Genomic DNA, 22,974 nt, shown 5'->3' on the forward strand with positions numbered 1-22,974 from the left:
GCTCATGTAAATAGAGGTAAATTAAATATTTTGAGGTTAAGTTATTTAAACTGGCTGTTTTCGGCCTATGTCTATGAAATAATGTTGATTTCGCCCAATAGGGCTTCATAATAAAATTTCGTTTACTCACCTAAAATCTCTTAATTTTGGAAACTGTATGAAATATTGGACACAATCTTGAACAACTCTCACTAAAACCGCTTTGTTTGGAACCCAGACACTGACCTATGTCAACTTACTATAATACGTCACACTAATGCACTGTATTAGCAAACAAGCTACTGCATGTCTTCCCTTTTCTATATTTTTTATTACTGCTTTTATTAAGTAACAAGCAGCTCCTAAGGTTGCACTACTTTTTTGGAATCCATATGGATTTTAATGGATTGGAAAAAAAATTTCAAATCTAATTTTGATAACCATATCAAGTATCTAAGATACTTGAGGGGGTATAGGGTATTTGTTACTGTTATGGGGCGATAATTTCCTGGTTCATCTTTTCTCCCTTTTTTGTAGATAGGAAACACTTTTGCAGTTTTTGTACAGATAGGAAGATTCTCCTCCTTGAGCATCTTATTTATCAACTCCAGCAACTTGATGTTTATTGTTTCATAGAGGTTTTGAAAGTCCTCCATTGAAATCACCTTGAGTACGTTTTTCGTTGAAAGAAAAAATTAGTTCTTTTAGATCTTCCATACATTTTTTTTTTTTTTTTAAGTATACAGATTCATTTCTGAATGTTCGTTTATTCCTGGTGGTAATAGTACGGTCTATTTTTTATACAGTTCACTTGCGACATTAGTGAAATAGTTGTTCATATGATTTGATATCATATCTTCGGAAGTGATTTTTTCTCCGTTAATACATAATTCTGTAATTTTTACTCATTTTTATTCGCCTGTACATTCAGTTTTCCAAATTCTTCGTATATTGTTTCCAGATTCAATTAGACTTTTCTGAAAGAATTTAATCTTTTCTTTATTGATTAGTGAATTTGTTGCATTCTTTAGTGATTTGAATTTTTCTTTCAGAGTGTGGTTGTTAGGTTAGGATTTTTAATAGTATTCATCTCGCTTGTTAATTTCAGTGAGAATATTTAGCATATATGTTGACCGTTCTTACTGATGTCCATTACGTCGGAAAAATGATCTAACCTCTCCAGCCTGCCTTTTAAATAGTTGTTAAGTTTGTTGTAATCAGTTTTGAATGAGCAATTCATCATTTTATCAGATATAGGGAAATCAATTGTCTTCACTTTGCAATTTATTTGTTTTTAACTAATTATGTGGTCTATAACTGTTCCAGTGTCTGCTGTAGTTAGTTTGATAAATTTCAATTTATTTTTAATATTTTGTAAGACACAATCATTCATATACAAAATATCTTTATAATCATTTATTTGTCTACTATTCTCAAGAAGATTAAAATTAATGTCGCCTATAATTATTATCATGTTATTATTGGACCAATATTGCTCCAAGAAATTTTCGAACAATTTCAAATTATTCTTTGGGGCTCGATAGATGCAATAGATACTAAAATTAATTTTCTTTAGCCTTATACCTACTGCGTTTATTTTAGCAGATACACTTAATATCATTTCCTCATGTTTGATATATTTCCTGACGTATAGACTCACACCTCCTTCCCTAGTTTGCCTACAGTTATGGTATGTTTCATAATTATGTAATGAATAATATTTAGGTTCATTTTCACTCAACCAACTTTCAGTTGAAAATAACAAGTCTGGATTGTTGTATTTCTTCACGCATAAACAGATATTATCTATTTTGAATTTTTTACGAATTGACCTGACATTTATGTACAAATCTGAGAGACCACTCGTATTGTTTTCATTTAGTTTTTTAAGTCTTCAAGAGTTTTTCAGTGGCTTGACATGAATGGCTTTGCTATTCTCCTGTTCCCTCAGGTATTTTTTTCCATGTGAATACCATGCGTATTTGACGTTTTTTTTTTTTTGATATCACGTACTTTTTTAAATAATTCCTGGTTTTCATAACTCATATCATGATTAATATATACATTTGTTCTTTCGTTGTAGCCTATATCGTTGAGTATAAGCGGTTTAAGGATATACTACATCAATCCCTAAAATAAGATAATGCCAATCATAACTGGGAACAACTAGTGTTGGACAGGTCACAGTGGAGGTCTTTGGACACAGTTATAATGGAGACTCGAGAAGGATACAGCAGCGGCCAGATCTGGTTGGTGACTATCCATGCCCCGAGTGTGGAAGGATCTGCAGGTCACCTTTGGGTCTCTTCAGTCACAGGAGGGCACACAGTCGTAATTAGCACTAAGAAATTACAAGTCTGTTCGCACATTTGATCTTTTTTTGTCTTCTTGTAGATTTATTCCCAGTAACGGGATACGGCAATGAATGAATGAATATCGTTGAGTTTTATGGTAATTTCCTATTATTTGCTTTCATAATCTCTTCTTTTTTCTTTATAACTTGGAATATCACTTTCAAATTTTTCCTATGTTCTTTTCCTATTACCACACATTGAATATTCTCATTTTCCTAGGATACTTCAAGCTTTTCAGCAATTTTATGAACCTTTGATTTCAGCTGTTCGTTTTTCTCTCTTTCAATTGGTCCCGATTCACTTATAACTATGTTATTTTTCAAACTATTCTCTACGTTTCGCTGTTTATCAGTTTTGAGCAAATCTATTTCATGACGCATTTTTTCTTGTTCTTGTTTGATCTCTTCCTTCTTCTTTTTATCCTGTTTCGTTTACTGTTATTGTTTTTCCGATTTCTCAAACAATCTTCGATTCTCCGCCTGCATATTTTCCAGTATCATCATAACATTGCGGACGGAGTATTCCTTGACTTCAGCACCTTTTTGCTTGGGTCCGCTTGACTTTTCTTAGAATCGCTTATTTCATCCTCAAAATCAGACGTGTCCCATATGAAGATCCATCTTTCTTTTCCCCCTCCGATGTACTTTTTACATCTTTTTGGGTGTAGCTACTGCATGTAAAGTTTTGTTTCTTGTCAAATTCCTTTTTTGAGATCTCTCAAAAGTTAAGGTCGGTGCAAATTTCAGTTCCATGAAACCAGAGTCCACATGTTTCCATACATTTCACCCTATCCTACTTCTTTCCCAAGTATTTTTACATGCTTGGCATGATAATGCTTTTTTTAAGGCATTTCTCACGCTTGTTTATGTTATCAGTTTCAAAACAAGGTGATTGTTCGAATGGTTTTGTTATTATTATGAATTTAAACAATTTCGCAAGGAATGTATATGAGACACGGAGATTACAAATCTTCACTCTACTGTGGCCAGTCAGAGAGACTTTAGCGATAAAACACAGGAGGCCGAGAATAAGAATAGGAGACGCAGTTGGAAAGAACAGAGAAGTTTTTCAGTGGCCCTCGTAAAAGATTCTGTATTCTTTGTTTATATGTTATAAGGATCGGCGAATCCAATTCTATCTACGCTACATATGCCCATAAGAGCGGAAAAGAAATGAGTCATAACACGATACTAACAAATAATACTTGTTGTGTACTGAATCAACATTCAAAACGATGCTGAATGAAAGGTGAACTTTCTGACTTTCCACTATGGGCAAAGTAGAGCAATTCTCCCACTGAATTAGCAATATTCTAGAGAGCACAATATTCAATTGTGTTCACACGTTGAACATACCAACCACTCCAACAATCGTCGTAAAAATGGGATGCAATAGGGTAACAATAATAGCACTTACGGCCGTTCTCAATAACCTATCTATCCATCAAAACGGTGGATAGATAGATACTAGGGGTACAGGCCCGGATCTAGGGGGGGGCAAGCGAGGCGCTTGCCCCGGGCGTCAGCTTAAGGGGGCGTCAAAATCAACTAGAGGTTGAATTTTTTTTTAGTTTCTCGGAAAAAATTAACTTCCTAGAGCTGAAATCGAAACTGTAGAATGGAAACATGATAAACCATCACTATGCCATAAATCTTCAAAATCAATGAGGGATGGATCAATTAACTGTATATGTATTATTCAGTCATCTAGGAATGACCTCCACACTTGGGTGAAATAGGTTAAAAGATGGGATATGTCTACAATGTGTCGCAAGTATAGAGCCAGTAATTTCTTTGCCTGGGGAATTACCGACTCATCCCCATTTCATCTGGAACTAAGGTCTGAAATTTCCGATTTTTTATGGACCATAACTTAAAAACTAATCCTTTCAGCAAAATTCTGTTCGCATATTCATAATCTACGCCCTCGATTTAGTAAATACAACAATATTGGTGGAAATCGTAGAGATCGGAAATTTTTCAAATTTTCCATACTGTATGGATTTTTTGAAAAATATTTTTGGTCTCCGATCAAAACCAAATTCGTACTGTACACTAAAACGAGGGCGTAGAACACGAATATGCAAACAGATATTTTTTAAAAATTTAGTTTTCAAGTTATGGTCGATGGAAAATCGGAAATTTTGGACCTTCGCGGAAAAAATTATAAAATCTAAACTGTTAGCGGTAGATAAATGAAGTGTGGTTTTTTCTATTCGCAAGGAACCAATCTATCACAAAAAAATCAGCATATGACTAGTGCTTTTTTCTGGCTGCTACACCTCCTCAAAGTTGACCAATTTCTTCGAAATTTTGCACTTAAAGTGATTTATATCAAAATACTGATCCTAAAAAAAATCAAATTGCATATTCGTGATCTACGACCTCGAATTAATAAGTAAAATGACCCGGGTCGATATATGTCGCTGAAAAAATTAATTTTCGTTCGGAATAATTTCGTTCGTAAAGCGCGGGTAAAAACGAAAGGTGAGCGAGGGTTGCAAACGACATTCTTGTAAAAACAAACTTTTTTATTTTTGTAACGATTTCAACCCGAGTCATTTTTTCTACTAATTCGTGGTCGAAGATTACGAATAAGCAATTAGATTTTTCCTAAGATGAGTACTGTGGGAAAAAAATAACTTTTAATGGAACAATGGGAAAAAAATAAGAGATATTTTTTTCCTAAAGTACTCATTTTAGGAAAAATCTAAATGCATATTCGTAATCAACGACCTCGAATTAGTGAAAAAAATATCTCGGGTTGAAATCGCGATGACGAATATGCAATTATATGTTTCCTATGAACCTTAGAGGAGGGGGGGGGCGCCATCATGAATTTTTGCCCCGGTCAGAAAAAATCGTAGATCCGGGCCTGTAGGGTTATACCGATCTGTCCTTTTGTGCTTGTTTACGTTTCAATATTCTATCTGCAGATAGCGATTCTTACTGGCCCCAGCGATCTATCCCTTCCTCTGAAATGAGGTCAGATTGACAGCAAAGGTAGGAACTTTCATTATATATGCGCCTATCTGCGTTTCAAAGAAATTTGAAGTAAACCATCGATTGTAAAAATTATCTCCGGTAGTTCAGTTTTTTGATCTGTCGAGTTCGAGCAGTAAGGGGTAGAGATAAGCATTGGAAATTGTTATCAGGGTGCATTTCAGTGCTGTTTTCTTGACAATTGAATTGTAATTAACTTTGAAAAATGGATTATTTGAGTAGCGACATGAAATTATTAGAGATGGTTGATGAGAAGAAAGTGAATCGGAAGAGACCATAATACAAAAAGTTTATAAAGCACGAGTTGATTACATGATTATTTTGAATGATTACGAGTTCACATGTAGAATTCAACTGAGAAAAGGTGCTGTGAGTGAATTATTGGATTTAATTAATCCATATTTGAGGGCGCAATGTGGAAAAATTGAAACCGAAGAGTTGAAGGATTCGGTCAATCGTCTACAACTCTCCTCTTTCAATTTATTGTTGGTAGCATTAATAGCTCTGCTGGTAATAACCCCATCAGCTGATACAAATTCTACCAAACGCTTGGCCTTTCTTTAGTCATTGGTTTTGATTTAGGCTGAAAAAATCATTGCCTTCAGAACTTGAAATTAATGAACAATGAATATCGATAACAACGGCGCTTTTATTTGAAGGTACTTACGGTTGAGGAATTCATTTTCAAGTATTGCGTGGTTCAGGATCTCGACCAACAATTATTGTGATGTATTTATTGCCGTATGCACCTTTCATTGAACGACGTTTAAGCATAGAATCTCTATGGGAAAAAAGACATTAAGGAATTAAGCTCGTTTAATGAAACAGTGCATACGGGTATGTAGTCATACACACGATTAACCTTTTATACATAATCTTCAAATATTTACACTTTCTAGTTTCTAACACACTCCAATATCTCAAACACTAGAAATGAATTAATAATGTGAGGTCTTATATTAGTGTTCTGTGGTCTGAGCTGAGTAGATCTTTATCTATCCTTGCCTTGAGATAGATAACGTCAAACCATAATTGTGAAATGCAAACCATAGATAGATAACTACAAGGATAGATAAGCAGACAAACTGGAGATAGCGATCTATCCCTTAACTTGGATAGGTTATTGAAAACGGCCGTTAGTCGACATAAGCACTTTCAATAAACTGTCTGTTAATTTTCTTCACCCTAAATCGCACGATACAACCATTTTTTTCATGTGACCTCACGCAACTAATCAGACTGACTTGCAAGTACAGAACCATTAATTCATTGTCTAGCCATATGTTTATGTTTTGTTTTGTTTTTCCGATGCCGGAGTCGCCTTCCTCAGTCCCGTACTTGAAATTCAGTTTTGTCGAACATCTAGGGGTTGTAGCTCAGTCATCTTGGATATTTCATAAGGACAATTTTTGGTGAAATGACTTATTTTGATGTCTTCTACCTTCTGTCAAGAAAAAAACCTCACCTTTGAATAAGCCCTGTATAGATGAATATTACTCCTAATGAACGAAAGCTCATCACGGGGTAATTTTGTCTTTTTGCCTTCGCTCTTCGAGGAATAAAGTACAGATATGATAAAAACAAAAATAGAAGCAGGTAGTCGTACAAAATCAATATCATACACATGTATGATAATAATAATAATAATAATAATAATAAAGCTTTATTTTACCCAACAGGAAAATCCCAATTATAGGGCAAAGAAATATATGTTACGTGTTACAGTTCAAAAATTTACACCATAAAAATATAAGAAAGGAATTATAATTATAATATATATAAACATATGCAGCCTTTGCTCGGAAAAGACCCGAAACCGATACACGCGATATGAAATTCCAACATTCCACTCAACACAAACTCAAGTCCTCAAACTAACTAAACATATTCAACTCCAGTCTGTCAGCACTTCGACATATACTATAAACAGGGCACCGTTCGAATATATTTGTACGAGCCGTAGGTAGATAAAACACCTCTCTAGATCTCGTTACCAATCTTGGAACGTTCAAACTCATTTTGGAGAGCAAATATGGGCAGTCTATTCTGTAATTTAAAAGTCTTTGAGCAAACCTGGCACATTGCTCCTCACGCCTCGCAAGAAGGGATGATATCCTCATTTCACTCATAATAATTGACAAATCCGCCCCACGCTCAGGAAACCTTCCAGTACTCCTAAATGTTACATATTTGAAAAACTTTCTATGTATGCGCTCCAGTGGTACAAGGTGACAATTGTAGATGGGAAACCAGATCAAACTGGCATATTCTAGTTTACTGATCACGTATGTAAAGTACAAGCTTCTGAGAATCGATAGATCTTCAAATTCTGCAGTTGATCTGAGCACAAATCCCAATGTTCTGCTAGCCCTAGTACATATTTCTTCGATATGGGGAATGAAACTTAGCGTAGAGTCGAATAAGACTCCAAGATCATGAATCTGATCCTTTACATTTATCAGCTGTCCTGCCATATGATAGCCGAAAGTAAGTGGTTGCGATTTCCTCGTGAATGTGATGCTGAAACATTTTTCCATATTTAGTATCAACTTGTTACGCAAACACCACTCGTGCATATATTCCAGGCTTGATTGAAGGAGTAATTGATCCAAAGCATTAAGTATTCTTAGGTAGAGTTTGAAGTCATCTGCGAACGCTAACACTGGACACTTCAGGGAAGTTAGAAGATCATTCATATAGATTATGAACAACAGTGGTCCCAAGTTGGATCCCTGCTGTACGCCACAAGAGAGAATATACTCAAATGATTTAAAACCGTTGTAAAACACATAATTGACTCTTCCCTTCAAATATGACCTCAGAAGTCTCACATATCCAGGACTCAGACCAAAAGATGACAGCTTCTTCAGGAGAATACCATGATCAACCGAATCGAAAGCTCGTGACAAATCAGTATATACCACATCAACCTGACCCCCAACATCCAAACATTCCGCGATATATTGAGAAATCGCAGCCAAATTGGTCACAGTAGATCTTCCCTTTACAAATCCATGCTGTCGAGTGGATATATATGAGCTGACATTGAAATAAATATGCCCGTGAAGTAACTCCTCGTACACCTTGGCGAAATTAGACAAAATGGAAATTGGTCTGTAATTATTAACTTGTGATTTGTCTCCCTTCTTGAATATAGGTACCACACGAGCTCTCTTCCATCGGTTAGGAAATGTGGAGGTCCTCAAACTCAGGTTTATTATACGATGCAATGGTACGGCCAACACCTCACTACAGACCTTCACTACAAATGACGGTATAGCATCATCTCCGGCCGTTGACTTGTGGGGAAACTTGGACATGGCATTGTAGATATCTTCCTCAGAAATTAAAGGCTTCGGAACTGGTGGTAACTGAGTGAATTCGTCAAGTTCACTCTCCTCCTCAACAGGCGCCGTAGGTACCATGCCGGAAAAATGTTCTGCAAATAGATTAACAATATTCTGTGGACGCTCGTGGGAGGTTCCGTTATCATACATTATTCCTGGAATCCTGGTGGTTCCCTGTTTCTGGTTAATGAACTTCCAGAGGTCAGATGGACTGGACCTAAGATTAGCCTGTATGTTGGTTAGGTATTGATTGTACGCTGAGGATATTTCCGTTTTCACTAATGATCGTAGACGTCCGAACTCATCCCGGTATCTCGAGTCTCGAGTTGACAGCCATTTCGAACGATAAAAGCTCTTTAGTTGAATATGACGTTTAATTTCCGAAGAAAACCACACAGGATAACGACGGCCACCAGAAGTGACCTTCCTACGAGGCACATATTCATCAAAAAATTGGTACAATTGGTTATAGAAACAATCCAAAGCAATGTCGACCTGATCGAACTCATCTAACACTCTCCAGTCAAATTCACCAATTGACGATAACAATCCCTCAAAATTAGCTTTTTTGAAGTCATAAGAAATGTGATCTTCCTTCTGAAAATTAATTTGACTCTGCTGGGTAGGATGCTTCAATAAAACATTCAATGCAGGGTGATATGGATCCTCAGGGACAAAGGGAGCATCGCAGCGGTCGACAAACACATTGAGAGTATCCGAAGCCAGCACCAAGTCCAGCAGCCTGCCATCTCCGTTCCGCACCTCATCTACTTGTCTTAGCCTCAGAATGTCACAGAAATGACACAAAATCATATCTTTGGGACAGACGCAGCCACCCTGTCTAAAATTTGGAACGTTAAAATCACCCACGATTAGAAGAGTCTCACTCAGAAACCGTAGTTCCAGAGCTGATGTGAAAGTTTCGAGTTGAAAAGCCGATACGTCAGGTGGTACATAGACCGCACAAATAATGAAGGGAGACGAAACAGAACACCGGCACAGCACAACATCTATAAGTGGCACGAGATCCCTCAGAAACTTACTATCGAGTTCTTCAAACTTTACACTGTCTGCAAATGCAAGCAGGACACCACCACCACGAGATCTATTAACTTTTAAAAATTGTCTATCACCACGAACAATGCTGTAGCCCGGTGGACAAACCTCTCCATCAAGGACAGACTCACCAAGCCATGTTTCACTAACACAAACTACTTCATATGAACACTCACAATGATTTGAAGAACAGTGGTATTTTGGTATTGAGTCCCCTAGTATTTTGATAATACAAAGATATAAACTGAGATTGATCTTGAGCACGACAAGAGGCAAGATCAGCTGGGGCAGACCTGTTGGTAAGCTTCAGTTTTCCGATGCCGAGCCAACGATTGTTGGTACGCCACCCACATATTTTATTCTCAAGTTCGACTCGCCCTCGGACCGGCGGCGATCTAGTTCCGATTTAACAGTTTTAAAAACTGATATCTGCTGACGTGTTCTATCGGGGGAAACCGACAAATGTGCGAATTCTTCCTTGATTTTGATCCTTTTGAACTTACGCATAATAAGTGGAACATACTCGGCGGTGGACAAACGCATCCGTATGGGTCGAGAACGTACGTTCTTCGTCGGATCAAACTTCCCGAGTCTAAGAGGCCTCACGTCCTCATCCGAAATCTCACATTCCGCCAGCACAGCCTTCACCAAGGACGTGTCCTGTCTCACCTGCTCCAGCCTGCTCTCACCCTCCTCCACACTTCCATAAATGATTATATTCTGAGAACGTTTGGTCCTTTCGAACATCTCACAAATTACTTCTTCATTAGTCATTATCTGTTGGGGCGGAGGATCAACAGACATAGAAACACCGATGTCATTGGTTCGAGCCTGTTTTAGTTCGCGTATTTCATCTCTCAAATCGTTTATCAGCTTCAAAATTTTTGGGATCTGATGAAGTCCCTGCTCACACTCAATACATATATATTTAATTCTACGCTTACTGTTGGGACGCAGTTCAAAACATTTAAGTTCTGCGCCTGTCAAGTCTGAGCAAGCCACATGCACGAACCTGCTGCAACCATCACAACGGATTAACTTATCAGAACTTTCGTTAACTGCAGTGTTGCATCTGATGCAAGACATGATTTAATGAATGTATTCCGAAGTGGTTGCTCGTGTACTGGTGATAAAGGATGATAAACAGGGATACTTTTCACAACGGCCGGGCCTATAGCCGGTGACTAACAGACAAACAGAGGGCCGCGGAAAACAAAAATAAAAGTGTTGGATAGGATTTCACCAGTACAACAACAAGTAGCAATCGGGTTAGTCAGAACTCAAAACTAATACACCCCGTACACATAGAAATCAAATCTGCTTCTCCGATAACGATATCGCATGTGGAAACGCAGCACGTGTACCGATAATCCACGTATATCACCTCCCGCGAACTCGATCAAAATAACCAAAATTAACCCAGTAAAAATAATAACCCAAGTAAAAAATAAGGATAATATCAAAAATAAAAGTTTCCTCTACTTGCCGTTTCTGCCACACTACTCTTTACAGAGAAAATGCAAACCAAAACACTAAAGCAATAAAGTATAACAGGAGCAACCGTAAACACGTCTGTTCATCAAGATGGTCTATATTATGTTATGATAAAAGAGAGGTAGCCAACCATTCTCTTAGCATGATTGCAGATATCCTAATAGATTTTCTTAATCAAAGGTAATTTGATTACGACAACTTAATATTTAATTCAAAAAAGTATCTCAAAAGCATTCTTACCTATTATTATTGTAGAGTATTTCCGAAGCTTGTACAGAAATTGGCATAATATACTCGTTAACACCAAGTTCACCATAAGGATTAGGTAAAATTGGAGCACCGGTACTTGACTGACATTTTGAACTAACATCACAGCAGCGTATAAGACAAGAAACCAGTTGGTTAAGTCTACCTAATTCCGTATATTGGTATTTGATGGCAGGACCAGGACCCTCATCTAAGGCCACCAGCATGAAGGTCGCAGGAACGTTCATTTTCAATAATTGAGCTTTTTCTTGATTACCTGCATAAATATAAGAGAATTCAAATTATCCTAAAATATAATGTATATGTATAATAATACATTATAACATCACAATGGGGGTCAATGTAGAAAATCTATATTATATTCGAAATGTAGTAAGAAGCAATGTAGCGATAATTTATAAAGACCATGTATGTAAAAGCGATTCTACAGTTCGATGATATCCTTATGGAAATGCTAGAAACTCATACAGGTGATCTCTTGAATGGAATCCGCGAGATCGTATGCATTTCGTCGGTTTGCGTCCTTGATGAAGGAATGAACGGTTTCCAAAACTAAATAAGTTCTTATTACGCATGTATCTAGTTTATAGAAAAAAGGGTATTAACCGGAGATGACTCACTACATGTATTTACTCAAAATTAGAAAAACTTAAAACTTAGAAAAATGGACCATTTATACAATTATTGGCCGATACCACCATAAATATGAATTACTAGGGAAGGATATCCACCTTTTCGAGCCGATTTACCTTAAGAAAGTCATAATGACATGTGTATATTTCAAAAAGACCAGTGCCTGACACCCGCTCCTAAATGATTTTTCAATCAAATTCAATTTTCACATCGCATGACACATTTTTTCCGAAAGAGAAACCATAGATAACCTATAGATGCGCAACTCTCTGTCTGAATTTGTTTCCTTATAGAGCGACATCTATTGAGTTTTTTCCTTTTTCGCCGGCATGATTTTGACAGCGTTGCTACCAGAATTACAGATGCCTACTGAACTGCCAACGCATTTGTTTTGAATTTTAATACCTCAAGATTGAAATTTCGGCCGCGTATCATCACAAATTTATGCCGAAAATAATCTAATTTCCGACATAAATTAGTAATGATGCGCAGCAGATTTAAAACTCTCCATGATAATTCCTCCTCATATTGGGCTTGATACTCCTCAACATCTACTGGCCCCCTGAGTTCTTCCTTAATTTTGCAATGGGTTATTAAAAAGAGTTATTTTGGCGAGGATATTTAGAGTTGAGCGATGAAAAATAGTATTAAATGTTCAGGAGGGTCTCACCAATTTTGTGTTTGTCTTCATTTAAAGAATTATGTAGTGGGTTTATAGCTATACTTTTGCCATAATTACTTCCAAGCAATCAGAACATTCAATATAATATCTTTCATCGTTTTTCTGGCTAAATATCCCGCCACATACGGTTTCCTCAAATAATTTTTTACATTCTTACGTCAAAAGTTTTGACTTCTATCACATTGTTGTTGTTTTTATTTTTTTTTCTTTCTTGATCAAAGTTGCTGGTTATTAGTATTGGATAGATATTCGTGAAGAAATCTACTCTAAGATATCTATTCGTCGATAGTTAAAAGGAAAAAACTCGATAGATGGCACTACTTCTGCCCGAACTAAATCATTTCAAGGGAGTTAACCCCCCCTGAGAGACACGAACGAACGAAATCATATTTCAGGTTTATTTTTGAGAATATACTCCTGTTTTCAATTTCTAAGTTATAATTTTCAATGCCACTTGCCAAGATTTTACCCTCTTTTCAATTATTTATCATTCTGAATCATCAACACAAGTACTCAAGTACGCTGCCTAAAAATTAAACCGGGTCAGTCTTTGACTCGTACAAATATTTAAACACTAGATTTTTGAGGTCAAAAGAAACACTTTTTTCCTTAACCATTTTTTTCGAATCGGCTCGGTTTGAAAGATACAGGCTGTTGAAAAACCATTAAAAAAATATTATTTTGGGTTCTATTTCATCAACGGTTTCATCGAATTAAATGAATTTCGGAATATAGTTTTTCATTCATTTGAAGAACCTTTTTCGAACACAAGGTATCACCCACGTTTTCCAGTATTCTCATTATGACCAATACGTACCATAAAAATACCAAAAATTCAAGGAAACTCTTGAAACTAAGTTGGACGTTATCTGATGAATATTTGACAGTTTTGTAAAATAAAAGTATTCTTAATATTTTCTAATTGACCCTAGGACAGCACACATGCTTTCACCTTACTATAACTGGATCCTACGATTGTACGGATTGATCAAAACCCACAAAGCAGATAATTCCGTAGAGATGCTAATAATAATACACTAGCTTGAGGAGAGTTAATGTCCGTTATCTTCTCAGGCTAAAGTTTGAATACGTTACATTAGTTGTAGATTTCAAAAATAATAACCCGAATATGAAATACATAGATCCCATGAGATTGGTCATCACCTTGTCGTGGTGCACGGGCTTAACTTGTTGCAAGGAATCTCAAGGTTTGCTTTGAGGGGAGCAGAATGACCAACAACAACGTGAAGTAACTATGATTCTTTGACTCCTCGAGTGCATGAATTCATGGGCTAGGGGTAGACCCAAAGAGTTATGTTAGTACTTCACTGTTGTATCCCCATGATCACTGTATTCCCAAATACAAAGATTTGTATGTTACAGGGAACAACGATAACGGAAGCGGAGGACAAGGACCAGGACCATAGCCAGGAGTAAAACAAGAAGGATCAACAGGAAGTAACTATGACTGGCCCCTCGATTCCAGGAGTCGGGGTAGACCCAAGGATTAACATTAGTACTTCAAACAAAGCCGAAGCTGATAGAGGAGTAACTATGACTTACTTGGCCCTTGGAGTCAAGGACTCTGAGTAGACCCAAGGAGTAATGTTAGTGTTCCACACCACAATACCCCAAATCCCAAACCACCCTCCCATCCCCAACCCAAACGGGATGTGTTCCTCGCACTGCCCAAAAAAAAAAAAAACAATGAGTGATGATGATGATGCAACAGAACGACAGAGCGTAGGAGTAGGTGGAGTGTGCAGCGCAGGCACCCTCCGATCGAAATCAAGCGACTGCGTAGCCCTACGGGGACCCCGAGCCGTGGAAGCTAATATTGTTACTCGGGATGAACAAAACAACCAACCCTAATCAAGGCTAGGGGGAAATACGGAACGGAGGTCAAACCAGTCACAAGCCCTCTGCGAGGGCAGAAGACTGTGGGACCGCGGATCGAGGCGCAAGCTTCTCCTACATCCCCAACATCCAAGTAGGTAAGGAGTAAGCGGCTTCGATGGGGCCATACCGTGAAATACCAATCGCCTTGGTGAACCGGTTAGTGCTCGAAGCGACGACACACTTTAGTTGGAATCGGCGTCCTTGAGTTTCCGACTTTAGAGTAAAGGAGGGAGTTTTGGTGGTTGAGAGGCCCACACGAATTCGCAGCATTGCACCGCGGAGAAGCCGGTATCGGTTTTCCCTTACCTCTAGGGCACAAAAAAAAAGCTTAGGTTAGATACTTTTATTTATTTTAATTCAATTCTTCATTCTCATAATTGTTTTTTTTTTAGATTAGTTTAGGTTAGATTACGTTAGGCTAGTTTAGGTTCGCCATATATGTAAGAATGTAAGAGCAAAAACCAATTATTTTATTATGATTGGGTAAACTTGTCGTTTTTTTAGGGTTAAGTTTATAGCAATTTATATGAGTGCTCGTGTCGTAAATTGCATTTTAAACCACCATTCTTAAGCTATCACATCTTAGCGTCATAGATTGTATATTTATCTAGATTATATTTATTTAAAAAAATTATACAATAAACGTTCAGTATCAAATGATCCGCATTCCAATCTCAATTCTCGGGGAATTTACTAGGTACCTTAGAGCTCTTACACAAGATAAAATTGAGGAACAAACCCAATGAATAGGGAAAGCACGGTAAAAACAGTATGTATTACGATTGTGCTATAGAGTCAAGTCCTGATATTTTACATGAAAATTCAATTTTGCATGAACTATATCAACCAATATGATTTTTTTTTCGTTCCAAATATGTCAAAAAATATATCAATAGATAACATGAATTCGAGTTAGTCTCTGTCACTTTGATTCATGTCAAAACTTATTCAGAAGTTCGAACACAATTTGGAAAGAATAGAGCAAATTTACTTCAATTATGAATAGCGACCACCCCTGTTGGCAGACGCTTACGATTTCAGTTCAGTTAAGATCCTAGACCATTTTGACACAACATTCATCTTGGTAACTATTAGGAAGTTCCAATCGATTTTTTCTCATCTTTTCAATTTTTTTTTATCCCATAAGGCGACCACTCACGCCCGGCAGACGGGCAGTTTCAAGTTTTCGTAATAAAGTTGAACCAAAGTGCCAAACCAAACCTTTGGTAACTTATGAGGTCGTTGTTTTTGCTGCCAGCTCTCGGACAAGAAGAATTCATGATTATTTTCGTTCATGAAAAAGTGAAAAGAATTATACTGTAATGTTGTATCGAAAAAGTAACGTGAATGTAGTGATAGGAATTGGTTAATCATTGAGCTTCGGATTCGTCGTATACTAAGTGAGTGAAGAATTTCAACTGTATGTCCAGTTGTGAAATATTATAGACCTTAATTACAAAGACACCCAATAACTCAATTGTAAGTTTTTAAATTCATTCGATCATTATTTTGTCAAATGTCATTCAGATCAGTCTTAACATTGGACCTTCAAAGTTGCGTAACTTTTGAGCCACTGGTTTCCCTAAGTTGAAACCGCTTTTTCTGAACTCAGCTCGTCAAAATATACACAATAAAATCAAAAAATTACAAAAAATTGACTTCCGCTAAAGTGTAGGCGGACCAGGAAATTCTTTGTCATCCTCTTCATTCACAATCTTTCTGATTGTGGAAATATTCAGCTGAAATATAAGTCGTTCAGATTCAGATGAAACATTATGAATTTAAATTCTCTTACATTGAATATATTCGCTACCGTCTGACGTATTGTGGATTTTAGAATATCAGGGTATAACTATTTGAATGAGCGGACCTGAATTCTAAATAGCACTTCCTGAAACCCTGTCTCTTTTTTAAATCATTTTCATAATAAAAATTGAAATTAGTTGTGGCAACGGCGTTATGACATTAACGACATTTCATGAGTGCCAACCTAACTTCGTTCTAGTTACAAAAACTTGAGAAAATTATTTCATGGCCAGCCGACTGCTAAAATAAATGTGAATGAAGTATAGGAAATGTATGGAATGAATAATAATTCATACATTGCCCGACTTTTTCAGACATTCTATACAATTGTACACATTGCTGGTACATATATACTAATATTTTCCAACTTTCTCGACAAGCTAAATAGCACTTCGTGTGGCCAAGCGGCCAGTCTAAAGCAATGAAATCTAAAGAATAAGTGGAGTGAATTCCGAGACAGCGGTCCCATTGAACTGCTTTTCTTTGAAAAACTCATACTTTCTCAAAACATCGGTTAGCGGACAAATACCAAGATTCATGAGTACATAAATATAATTATGAAAAAAATCAATAACTTTACAGGTATGTTCAGGGCGGCAGTGAACAAAGTTATATGGTCCAATGTAATAGCAAACATCCACAGCGGATAGGCACTTTGAGAAGAAGAAGAAGAAAGGAAGAAACGGAACTGGAAAATCCTATATAATTCCCACTACAAATTATTGAAAAATAAGAACATTTTCACCCCAAAAAAATCTGTCGTCAGAACAGGATTTTATAAATATATTTTAAAATCCAAAGATTTTAGAGGAGAAAGAAAGGAATCATCTGTAATATTATAACCGGCTACATTTTGGTCGTTTTGCGACATTTGAAAAGATGGTGCTGAAAACGTACGGTCAATACGGAAAAACTGTTCAATAACATTTTTTTTTATAATTGAAGGGCGCGAAATTCGAATTCTATTTCTTGTATTGCATTCCAACACCGACTTTGTTGAGTCCAAAAAAAAACATACTGAGCGACAAAACAAAAGTATGTTTTTTTTTGGGGATCAGGATATTAGTTTTCATCTGAACCTAGTTTGAAATCAATTGATATCAATGAAATACGCTGTCGGATTTGCTATATTTTTATTCGCAATTTATAAAAACTATGAGAAAAGTTCAAGATTATGGACAACGAATAGAGCTTTAAATATAGGACACAGAAGTATATGGTGATCTGTTATACGTCAAAAGTGTTTCTTTGCAATACATTGTATTGAATTGATGAAATTAGTTGAAAATGTCCAATTTATATCAGAAATTAATACGAATCAATATTCATTAATAGTATATTATAAACAGAGACTTGATGAGAAGCTGGGACATGTCCACCACAATACCCCCGAAGACCTTTATAATCACATCAAAGAAAGCATTCATGCCGCAGCAAAAGAAGCTCTAGGTTTTGTGGAAAATGATGATATACCAACTCCTTACTGGTGGAATGAAGAAAAAGAGGACGAAATAAAAATGCAGAGGGAAAAATATCAACAGTACTTGAACACGAAAAGAGAGAACGACTGGACAAGTTACAGGAATCAGCAAGCAAGGGGAACGAACCCTGGGAACAAAAATATCTAAGAATCGATAGCTATATAGAAGGAAAGCGGGCAACTGAAAGCTGGAAAATAATAAAATCAATAAGAACGGATAGAAAAAAAATATCTAATAATAACACCAATTACATTAGAAAATTGGGATTCATAATATTTCAGCCAACTCCTAAAAGAAAAGCGAGCTGAATTCGAAATCGAAGATTCATCCCCGTATGTGCGAGTCGAAGCCTCCCCCATAAGAATATAAAAAAAAAAGAAGTGAAGGATATATGTCTCTCGTTAAGGAACGGTAGAGCACCAGAACCGGGTGGTATCCCAGCAGAACTCATAAAAAACGGCACAGAAAAACTATACGAAGAACTCAGGAATTTATTTCAATACTGTATTAGTGGACAAGATATCCCAAAAGAATTCGGAACTTCCTTCCTCTGCATCCCCCAAAAATTGCTATGGAAAGCTTTACATGAAATCAACATCGATTAAATAAAAATAAAAGGATCAACTTCTAAAGACTTCCTAACAACTAAAGGCCTGAAAAAAGGATGCTGCCTTTCACCCACCCTATTCAAAAACAAACTTCAAATAACAACTTGTTTACACTCTGCTTTGCTGACGACCTTTGCTGACATGGCTTGCAAATTAACCGAAGAATATAAGAAATGGGATTTCGAAGTCAACATTGAGAAAACAAGATTCATGAACATCGGAGGTAACCGGCAAGATCTGATATTAAATAATGGAGAACAGATAAAATACTGCGACAATTATAAATATTTAGGTTTAGAAATCTCAGATGATGGTAGATTGGAGCAAGCTATCAGGAAGGGGAATACACTGGGAAGAAGAGCTATCAGGCGACTGAACAGTATAATATGGGACCAACACATATCAAAGTCGAACAAACACAGGATATAACATATGGAAGTAAGTTAACTGAAAGCGAACTTTGAAAAATAAGCTATCTCATGACTATCGCAGAACTTTAAAATAGGCAAAGAAGGATTATTTCGATCATATCATCATGGAGTCATCAAATAAATCTAAAACTGCTTGGGGGTTGGTGAGAGACCACACACGGGCGGGTAACGGTGCCTGCTCGGCTATCGATGTTTCTCCCGATGAATTTAATTTGTATTATTCCACCATCGCAGAGAGAATCATACCCGAGATTCCTAAGATGAATACCATCTCAGCTGATACGTTCAGGAAAAGTCTACCAAATAATTTATCATTCCAATTCCAAGAGGTAAGTCCTATTCTTGTGCGAGATGTCAAAAAACTCAGTAACAGTAGGGCGACTGATAATTATGGTCTTTCCAGACAAGTGATTAAGGCGAATATAAGTTCTATAATCTCCCCACTCACCAAGCTCATAAATCAATGTTCGGTGACGGGCCATTATCCGAAGTGCTTAAAGGTGTCTAAGGTAGTTCCAGTTTTCAAAAAAGGAGATCGAAAGGACAAAGCGAATTATAGGCCAATTTCTCTGGTACCTGTCTTTCCCAAAATCATTGAAACCATAATGACGGAGCAGATTAGAACATTTTTCGAAGCGAATGCTCTCTTTTCACCATCTCAATTCGCATATCGAAGGGGCAAAAATACAACTGAGGCCGTTCATAATTTCATAAATTTAGCGATGAGTAGTTTCGAACGTGGAAGGCACTGTTACGCTTCTTTTGTTGATCTGTCTAGGGCCTTCGACTGTATCTCTCGGGACAAGCTCATTTTTAAGTTGAAAAAATATGGGTTCGATGAATCGGCGCTGAACTTGGTCAATTCTTTTCTAAATGATCGATTTCAAACGGTCTTTGTGAATGGTGCGTGTTCCGGTATTAGGCGGATGAATGTTGGAGTGGCGCAGGGATCAAACTTGGGGCCTATACTGTTTCTCATTTTTGTCAACGATCTACCAGATTACTTGCCAGAAGTGAAAATCATACAGTCTGTGGATGATACTACCATCGAAATCGACTCGCATGACATTGAATGTATACCCGAGCTGTCTCGTGCGTCACAGTCGAGGGCCCTGGAGTGGTTCAGCGCTAACGGGTTAAGTGTGAACCCCGAAAAAACAGAAAACATGATATTCAGCTTGAGAGATACGGGTGAACATCTCAGCCGGGTTCCAACTGTGGGATTCCTGTGGCTGCAACTTGATGCTTCCCTCACTTGGGGTGCCCACGTGGATGGCCTGTCATCTACGCTAAGTAAAAATATATATGCTCTCAGGTGTCTCATTCTCACTGTCCCGAGATGTACTCCGATCTGTATATTTCGCCATGATAGAATCAAGGTTGAGATATGGAGTATTAATCTGGGGCAACTGTGCTCAGAGGGAAACGATATTCAGATTGCAGAGGCGTGCAGTAAGGATCTTAGGGAGTCTTTGCTACAGAGATTGCTGTAAGCAAACATTTCGTGAGCTCAAACTTTTAACATTTCCTAGCTCATTCATTTTGGAAAATTTACTATATGTACACAAAAATAAAAACTTATTTCAGCTACAATCTGATGTACATAATTACGACGCACGAAATAAATCTCACATTAGAAAGGATTTTCTAAGACTAAGTAGATTCCAACACTCTCCCGCCTTCTGTGCAACATCCATGTACAATGTTTTACCTAGTTCTTACAAAAATTTACCAATTAAACATTTCAAAAATAAAGTGAAAGAGGAATTAATCAGAAATGTGTTATATTCAGTGAACGAATTCTTTGTCTGTGAGTTAATTTGAGGTTTTCTGAACACTACTTGTTTATTTTAAATTATTTTCAAGTATACATGTCTTCATTATTATTTATTATTTAATTTTAGTAACTTTTAACTGTTCTATGTTCTCTATATATTTTATATCTATCTTATATATTTTATATCTATCTTATTCATATTTATTTCAACTTCTGTATTTATAATTTGTGAAAGCAACAACTCGTTTTGCAATATCACCAATAAAGCTAATCTAATCTAATCTAATCAGCAGAAAGAACCCTCGAAGTAACAGGAATGGATTTCTGGAGGCCCGAAGCAGGAAGATCAAGGTTGGAGAGATTTACGAACAACAGAATAAGGGAAATTATTACTCATATAATAACACAAGATATCAAGATCAATCAACTCAGATGGTATGGACGTGTGCGAAGAATGGAGGACTATCGCCTGCCAAAACAGTGAAAGAAATTACATTTTTGGAATTATTTCAACCCTCAGTCGGTCGGTTTCTCTCGACCAAGCTGCAAAGCATTCTTGCTGCAGCTTTGCAGCTTGGAACATTTGAACTAACCAGCTTTGAAGACCGGCGTGCCGGGGGTGATATGATATCTATTATCTATTCCTTTCAAATACCAGTCACCTTCGCGAACATAATTTCAAACTTGCCATGGAATCGCTTAGAACCACCTACCGAATGGACTTTTTGTCTAACAGAATTTTCGACACTTAGAATCGTCCCCCGAACGAAGAAGTGAACGCACCAACTGTAAACGAGTTCAAGAACATGCACGACCGATAGAGAAGAAGTGCTTAAATTGACTTATTCACTACATTGTATATCTTTTTTATTTCTGTACTGTGTGCATTGGTTTTACCTCCACTCTTATTGTAGTCTAATAATAATAAATAATGATAAAATTATAATTCTACAACGATAAGACTCTTACAACTAAAACAATAGGGAACAAACAATATCTTTAGTGTAATATAAAGGGGAAATAAAAAACTTTCTTTGTTAATCTACGTAAGGGTGTAATTTTCCATTTCCAGGGGGGTTTTTAAAAAAATGTTATACCAAATACCACCTCAATTTCCACCACCTAATCACCCCTTAAATTTTTTCGGGATGTTATTCAGATACATACACCCTGTACCTCACATTCAAGAATGATTGACACCCGAGTATGCCTTGAAAGTACAGACTAGCTTGATATCTGGTCACAGAAGTTCTTCAATAATTTCCATAGTTTCAATCACAAAACTGGAATATATAAATATAACCTAGAAAAGTATTTGGAAAGACTGTATATTCAGATTCGGAGCTTATGAATCAGCATTCAAAATTGATACAATTATATTTCCAATTTGTTTGATTGAATTAAGGACATAAACAGCAGTTCAAAATTCAAATTATCTTCGGTCAGTGCATTGATTCACATTTAATAGCTCTATACATCACTGTTTATTCTCAATACCAACCTGAATTCCGCAACAACTAATGGACTATTACCAATTTGAATTCGATTTTTCATAGTCTCCTGAGATGTCAATCATTCTTGAATGGACTATAAATCATAATTTCCCCAAAATATGCCCTTCATACAAGAGATGCTTCCTGCATACAACAATTTACGTGTATGAACAGTTCTCATTTGACTTGCAGTAAAATGTTCACCACACATGGTGTAATTGTCTTTCTGCCCCGAAAATTTTGTCCACTGAAAATGAAAACCAATGTATAATCGAGTCACATGGTACGAGTACTTACATTTCCATTTTCCTGAGTAAAGTGAAAAACTTAATTTCGGAAAATTCAATTCAATTGAGCCACAGTTCTAAACCATGCAATAATTTTCCACCGATAAAATGCACAAAAAAATTTAATAATCAGCCACTAGAAGTGGCTAGATAAACAAAAAGCGGCACGAGAATCAAACCCTCTTTATCAAAATGACCATCTGAAATCTTACAAAATTTCATATTTCTGCATATAGTCGTCAAATTAATATTTTCACCAGTCTTAGGGTACGTACATATCGAAGATGCATGGATGAGCGCGGTGGAGGTCGCGATCGCGGTCGAGGTTTACATCGATGTCTGGCAATACATGTCGAAGATGCTTTCCTTTCAGTCAAA

General features: G+C 36.8%; 2 protein-coding genes across 3 annotated transcripts in view; both read right to left on the bottom strand.

The window, feature by feature from the left end:
- Positions 1–22,974, bottom strand: part of LOC123312176 (probable ubiquitin carboxyl-terminal hydrolase FAF-X) — a 108,919-nt gene that overhangs the window by 15,098 nt on the left and 70,847 nt on the right. For both annotated transcript variants that reach the window (XM_044896439.1, XM_044896438.1), the window contains exon 15: positions 11,473–11,755. In XM_044896439.1, coding sequence (XP_044752374.1) covers positions 11,473–11,755 — 283 coding nt within the window. The remainder of the gene's footprint in view (positions 1–11,472; positions 11,756–22,974) is intronic.
- LOC123312177 lies at positions 6,985–8,064 on the bottom strand. The gene is made up of 2 exons (XM_044896440.1): positions 7,759–8,064; positions 6,985–7,629 (listed from the first exon to the last, which is right to left on the bottom strand). Exons 1-2 carry the CDS (start codon positions 8,029–8,031, stop codon positions 7,210–7,212), a joined length of 693 nt encoding a protein of 230 aa, XP_044752375.1. The 5' UTR covers positions 8,032–8,064; the 3' UTR covers positions 6,985–7,209.

This window comes from Coccinella septempunctata, chromosome 4, assembly GCF_907165205.1.
Source record: "Coccinella septempunctata chromosome 4, icCocSept1.1, whole genome shotgun sequence".
NCBI lineage: Eukaryota > Metazoa > Arthropoda > Insecta > Coleoptera > Coccinellidae > Coccinella > Coccinella septempunctata.